The sequence below is a fragment of the Ailuropoda melanoleuca genome, chromosome X, assembly GCF_002007445.2.
Source record: "Ailuropoda melanoleuca isolate Jingjing chromosome X, ASM200744v2, whole genome shotgun sequence".
In the NCBI taxonomy this organism is placed as follows: Eukaryota; Metazoa; Chordata; class Mammalia; order Carnivora; family Ursidae; genus Ailuropoda; species Ailuropoda melanoleuca.
In genome coordinates, this window is record NC_048238.1 from 18,150,118 (window position 1) to 18,157,373 (window position 7,256).

The 7,256-nt window shown below is 36.2% G+C and overlaps 1 protein-coding gene across 3 annotated transcripts in view; it reads left to right on the forward strand.

Annotated features, from left to right (window-relative positions):
• Positions 1-7,256, forward strand: part of MBTPS2 (membrane bound transcription factor peptidase, site 2) — a 50,269-nt gene that overhangs the window by 37,094 nt on the left and 5,919 nt on the right. The window contains exons 8-12 of one of the 3 annotated variants that reach the window (XR_860832.3): positions 222-316; positions 679-868; positions 2,296-2,371; positions 3,907-4,506; positions 5,133-6,810. Coding sequence is in view for 1 of the 3 variants with exons in the window: in XM_002913930.4 (XP_002913976.1) it covers positions 222-316; positions 679-868; positions 2,296-2,371; positions 3,907-4,129 (584 nt within the window). In the remaining 2 variants the exon portion in view is untranslated. Of the gene's footprint in view, positions 1-221; positions 317-678; positions 869-2,295; positions 2,372-3,906; positions 6,811-7,256 lie in introns of those variants that run through there. The other 2 variants (XR_860833.3, XM_002913930.4) reach the window with 2 other exon arrangements.

Genomic DNA, 7,256 nt, shown 5'->3' on the forward strand with positions numbered 1-7,256 from the left:
CTGCTTCTTGATTCCAAACTGGACACATCTCTTTTTGTAATATCATGTCCTTTTTTGTACCATAAAATCACTGCAGCAAGTAGCCTGTCAAACTGTACTCTGAATCATACAGTTGTTTCCAAATTCATGTGCATTTTACTTACCCTTTTTGTCTTGAAAGCAAAACTTTTATCACAAAAGTACTTCTGTATAACAGATTCTAATAAATTATTTCTCTTTAGCATACAAACGGCTAGATGGTTCGACTGAATGCTGTAACAATCACAGCCTCACAGATGTGTGCTTTTCCTACAGAAATAACTTTAATAAGCGTTTGGTGAGTTGTCCCTGAAGCAGTCTTGCTTGTCTGATTTAATTTTACAAAATAATCATATAGAACTAAAATGGAATCTATGAAAACTTTTCCCTTTAGCTTTGTGGTGTTTTATTAAAATTTCTACATGTCACTTGTCATATTTCATCTGAGAATCTTTAACAATTTATAGGTGTAATATCTTATTTGGCCAAAGTGGAATACTTGAATCTAATTTATAATAGGTGCACATAAATGGCATTTCTTCTATGTGAATTTTGTTCTTTATATGCTCTGTGACATGCAAGATATTAAAGAGCTGTGACTTCTGGTTTTCTTGTTAGTAAATTATTTTTAGTATTGACTAATTAATATTTTGTTCATAGCACACATGCTTACCTGCCCGGAAAGCAGTTGAAGCCACGCAAGTTTGTAGAACCAATAAAGATTGTAAAAAAAGTTCAAGTTTCTGTATAATACCTTCTTTGGAAACTCATACTCGCTTAATAAAAGTGAAACATCCACCTCAAATTGATATGTTGTATGTAGGCCATCCACTGCACCTTCACTACACAGGTAAGTATTCATTGTGGTCGACCCTCAGAAAATCATTAAGATGGCATATATTCTCCATGGTAGAAACTCAGGACAAATCCTGTGTTAATTTTATTTATTATAAATGTGACCACTTTTCAAAGTCTTATTGACTTGTTCTTAAGTGTTATATGAAATTTGCCATTAGGAAAATAATCTGAATTTATGAAGCAAGATGGAGCTGAATCCCATGTCTGCCTATGGAGAGTGATATATTTTCTTTTCACCACCATTTATGCCCAAGTCACATAGATGATCTCTCAGATGTGCTCTGAGAGTTTATTAAATCTGTCCAAGCTCCCAAAACCAGTGGCAAGAGCAACATACCCCAGATAACGCCGGGAATCATCATGCTAAGACCATAATTTGTGTATAACACAAAACTTTTATATGAACATAATTTTCAAAACGGGGCCAGCATAATTGTTTTAACAGTGGCTACATGATTGGACTAAATGGATAGCTTCTCCATATGGCCCAAGATCATATGGTCCAACTCATTTTGTTGTACAAGAATTTTTTAAGTTCCTTTTTTTATAACAGTTGTATTGAAATATAATTCACATACCATATATTTGACCCTTTTAAAGTGTACAATTAAAGAGTTTTTAATATATTCAGAGTTGTGCAACTATCACCACAATCTAGTTCTAGAATATTTTCATCACCCCCAAAAAGAAACCCCATATCCATTAAGTTCTTATTTCTCCCCGATCCCCCCACCACCACCTCTTGGCAACCACTAACGTACTTACTCTTTCTATAAGTTTGCCTGTCCTGCACATTTCATATAAGTAGAATATTTTGTGACTGCCTACTTTCACTTAGCATAATGTCTTTAAGTTTCATCCATGTTGTAGCATGTGTCAGTATGTCCTTCCTTTTTGTGGCCAAATATTCCATTCTTTGGGCATACCATGTTTTTATTTATTCATCAGCTGATGAACATGTAGGTTTTATGTTACTTTTTAAAAGGTTCTCCCATTGCTTCATAGTCATATCCTGAGATACAACCTGGGTCATTCGTATTTATTAATAGTTAGAATGAATGTGATCTTAAGGTTATACCTTTTTGAAGGATAAGGACTCTTGATAAATTCTGGCATAGTTTTTAAGTCAGACTCTGTATTTGGTAGTCATACTTGGTATATAGTCAGTTTTGTCTTATTCTTGCCTCCAAATATAAGTACACACTGGGACATGAATTTCTGTATTCCACTATATTTATTAGGTGTTCCAGAATAGTTGTTTTTATATGTGGGGCATATAGGCTGCCTGCATATGTTTGGGAAAGGCTTTCTTATCCAACTTAATAGGGTAGCCTAATTTTTGACCATATGGAAAATTTTTTATATGTTGTTGCTTATCTGTATGAACAATATTCATTATTCCTTGTTTTTCCTTTTTAGTGAGCATCACCAGTTTTATCCCACGTTTCAACTTTCTAAGCATAGATCTGCCTGTGGTTGTGGAGACATTTGTCAAGTATCCTTTCTGGTGTGAAGAATGTTTTTACAAGTGTTACTTGGAACGTGATGGGGCTTACCTTGAATAGAGCATGCATAGACCTTACAAGTATCAGTTGATTGCTAACAACTAAAAAGGAGACTTTAAAGTTGAAAAAGATCAGATTGTACTTAGGAGGGAAGAATTCACGGGAGAGAGATCCATTGGGGAAGGAGAAAAGTTAAGGTATGGAAGGAAGGGAGCCCAGACTATAAATTGAGAGTTGAATTTACAGATCTAAGACCCTGTAGTAAGTTTATAAAGAATGAGAACTTCGATTACTACCACAGTGATGAATTCTGCCCCTTCTGAACCTGTTAACTCTGGCTAAATGGAGGAATGAGTAAGGGAGATCGAACTGGTTTCCACTATTAGCAATTCAGAGGACAAAATCTTGTGTTCTTTAGCATATTCTGTTTGAATATAAAACTTGATTTTTTTAAATTCATCATTATGAAGAATCTGAACAAACCGAGCAGTTTGTAAGGGTTATTTTTGTCACTTTTTTTCTTTTTTACTTTCTAGATTTTAAGTTTATTTCTAAGCATGGATCTTTTTCATTTCTTTCTAATTCCAGTATAGTTAACATTACAACGTTGTATCAGTTTCAGGTGCACAATACATATTTTTGTTGCTTTTAAATCATTTTCATTTCCTTCCTCAATAATTTACAAAAAAATTAAAGGGAAAAGCAAATGGGCAGTTACTGAAAAATATGTACAATCAAGATTGTACCTTGTAGATTACAGCTTTGTCTCAGAGATTTATGATAGACGTAAGCTTATAGATGATAATATATAGAGTTATGCTATATTTATACTACAACCTTATAGATAATAGTAAAATAGAGTTGAAAAGGCCAAAATCTTTATGTTTCCTAAGATAAGTTAATACTTTGTAAGGATCAAAAAGTAATTTGCCTTTATTTCTAATTGCTTCCACATTCCTTTCCCTCCTTGTGTCATTAAAGGATTATGAAGACTCAGTCTTCCTCTGAGTTTGTTACAGATTGCCTTAGTTTACAAATGGTTGGCCTTTATTTTTCTGGTCAAGGTTTTTGAGCTTTGAAATAATATAAATAATTTGTTTGAATTGTAGGGATCTGGGGTACCTGGTTGGCTCAGTCAGTTGAGTGGCCAGCTCTTGGTTTTGGCTCAGGTCATGTCTCAGGGTTGTGGGATCGAGCCCCTCATGGGGCTTCTTGCTCAGCGGGAAGTCAGCTTTAGGATTCTCTCTCTCTCTCTCTCTCTCTCTTTCTCTCTCCCCTTCTGCCCCTCCCCTCCGCTCACCCACGCACACTCGCTCACTCTCTCTAAAATAAATAAGTCTTTTTATAAATAAATAAATACCAGAATCTAAGAAAGAGTATCCTGTACTGGAGGGCAGAAATTTAAAAAAAGGAGGGAAGTCAACTATAATCTCAAATGCAGTCCTAGTAAAATTTCTTCTTCTGACTACTAGATACGTGGTTTCCACTCAGATTTCACATCAGCTCCTTAACCGATTTTAACCAGGTACCTGATTTCCCTCTCAGGAGCTCTGGCTATTGTTAATGCAGTGCCCTGCTTTGCTTTGGATGGTCAGTGGATTTTAAACTCTTTTCTAGATGCTACCCTTACCTCAGTGATTGGAGACAATGATATCAAAGATTTGATAGGATTTTTCATCTTGCTTGGTGGTAGTGTACTTTTGGCTGCCAACGTGACCCTGGGACTCTGGATGGTTACAGCACGGTAATATTTGCACTCATCTTGCAGAATGATACTTCATATGAAATAGAAAGCATTTCCTTAAAATTACATTTTAACCAACAACTTTAAGCTCCTCCTATATCAGAATATCCAAACTCTGGGATAGGAGATAAACAGAAGAAATGAAAGGCACAGTCCCTGACTACACCCTACTTTTAAAGACTGAACTTAACAAACTTCAGATGCTGGTGGAACAATTTCTAAACAAGTGAAAATTCATGTTAAACCATTTTGTGTGACTACATATCATATTGCAATAGTGTAAAGGAGAACAGAACTGGGTGGAATTAATCGGGAAAACCTTTTTGAAAAAGCGTCATTAATCCAGATTTGAAGAAGACCAGACTCTGGCCAAGTGGAAGGGTGAGCATTTTCTTGGCCTATATTGCTTGTCCTTTTTCTTATTTTGAAAAGTATTTTAAGATTTATTGGTATATTATTTTGTACTCTGACAACTGAGGTCTGATTACAGTTAATAAAATTCTATAAAAGAATCTGCTGACATGAAAGGGAAAATCTTTGTCAAATGATACCAAATAAGTGAACAAAGTGGGAAGTAGGGCATACAATGACACATGCTTTGCCCCACAAGAGTTGCCTCTTGATAATGTGTCCCCATACCCTCATAAAGCAGCACTAGCCTTGACATTCAGAGTGAGCTACAAGAAGTATCTTCCACTTGCAGCATGTGAGCTGAGGAAATTAAAGTTGAGCATCAGAACTGAGCCTGGTCTTCTAACAGATCACAAGACAGATCTGCTGCATTCCTGGTTACCATTCTCTACAAAGCTTTGAAGCTCAAAACCCTTCCAGGGTAGACATTTTCTCTTGTGCTGCTGGGGTTATCTGGGGCCTGGGTCCTGGGTTCCTGTCCTCAAGGAGCAACTACCTTAAGCTCTCAACCATACTGTGTCCTCACCAGCAGCTTCCATGTTTCTCTGTATTGAGTAATTAAACACCTAGTCCTTGCTTTCCATCTTTCCCCTAAGCTACCTCTATGGGTCCACGGAAGACTTGGTAAAACACTGAGAATGGCTACACATGAGTACAGATGTGGATTTGCCAGAGCCTGGGAACTGACTCTTGAGCCCAAAAAAGCCCTGAGTAGTTCGAGGTCTTTTGGACTGGAGATGGAGCCCTGGAAGATCCAGGAAGTCAACAGGCCACTGTGAAGCTCTTGGTCTTCTAAGTATCCGAGTGTGCTTTTCTTTGATGAAAAATATGTGCTTCCCTCATACACTCAAGAACATTAATAACCATGTACCCAACTTTTTCACTAAGTGAGGCATTCTGTGGGTTCACCTTTTTCTGATCATTGAGCTGCTCTTCAGGCAATAAAGGTTTTTAATCATTTTTAAGAAACTCTTTAGACTGTATTGCAAGTTTGCCTGCCTTCTTAAATAGAAATTATTTATTGAGTATAATGTTAAGATTTTATTAATGACTTGAGGTCATCCGTTATTACCACTACTAAAACCATGCAAGTTACTCGTTTATCTCAGAAAGAAGGTGGTTGTTATATTCTTAGGTAGATAGTCATTCAGGATCAAAGTCTGTTAGCAGAGAGCTCAGACCTGTTCAGACAGTAGAGCTTGGGGAATGCCATGAAAGACTTGCATAATTAATTTGATTACACGAACTATGCAGTTTACTAATGAACATGTTGTATATGTGCAGGTCAGTTTTTTAAAACCGAGAAAAAAATTTTAATAGAGGAAATCCTACCCATTAACTTCTTTTTCTGGGTGGAAAAAAAAAAAACAACCGAACACCTCATTTTCTTGTAGCATTTGAACATCTTGGTCTCTCCATAGGGTCAGGATTTGAGAATAACTCTTATTAGGATAATGAGCAGATCAGTCGCATTTTTATAGAAATGGCCTCATCGTGTAAGAAAGGTAATGTTCCTGTTGTCTCTTCAGCTTGATTGTGGGTATTTCTAGAGCAAGGACCGTGCCATACTCATCTTTGCATCCCTGGCACAGTGCATGAGACATCATAAATACTTAATAAACTTGGTTGAATGGATGATGAATACTGTTATTTATGGATTAGGAAAGCATGTTTCTATTTAAGTAAGCTATGAATAGTATTATAGAATATTTACTGTAAATATATGTTAACAAAAAAATAACTGGGAAGGCCTTTGTGTCCCTAGTATATTATCATCTATATGAAAATCCATTTTAATTACTGTAGAGCAATTAGAAAAATGAATTACTTTGAGGATTTGAGGAAAATGTGCTTTCTGTGTTGTCACATTGTTCAACAGTACAACTTTATTTTCAGTGTTCCTACTCTACATTGTTTACATTTTCAAAGGTTTTTTTAAATCACCTAGACTGTGTAAAGAACGTATATATTCTTTTCATCTCAGTTTGAAAAGACATGCGGTTAAACTTGACCTTTTGATAATCACTCTTACAGGGTCATTGTCATCTATTCTAACAGCAAGTCTTAAACAAGCACTTCATGGATACATGGCTGTCAGTCTTCAGTTTGTCCTGTGGTATTTATTGAATGTCCACATACTAATTAATAGTGCACAGGTCTTTTTTTCTTCAGATCTTTCGACTGTGCTGTAATTCATTCTTAGTATTCAATTTGAAGTTACCATAGTTGCTGGCATTTGATGTTTAGCAATAAAAGAATAATTGTGTACCAGCACTCTATGTTTTATCATACCTATGTGTTGTCTTTCTTTAAAAAACTGTATTCTTGGGGCGCCTGGGTGGCACAGCGGTTAAGCGTCTGCTTTCGGCTCGGTTAAGCGTCTGCTTTCGGCTCAGGGCGTGATCCCGGCGTTATGGGATCGAGCCCCACATCAGGCTCTTCCGCTATGAGCCTGCTTCTTCCTCTCCTACTCCCCCTGCTTGTGTTCCCTCTCTCGCTGGCTGTCTCTATCTCTGTCAGTTAAATAAATAAAATCTTTAAAAAAATAAAATAAAAAAAAATAAAAAACTGTATTCTTTTCTATCAAAATTGTTCCCTTTACATACAATATGATCTTTGTTGTTTTTAAATTCTTGTTTCTAAAAGCAACCTTCAGTTTTCACTCAGTCCTTATATGAAAGTTGTTACAGGCCACAGAAAGAAGTCTTTTTTTTTTTTTT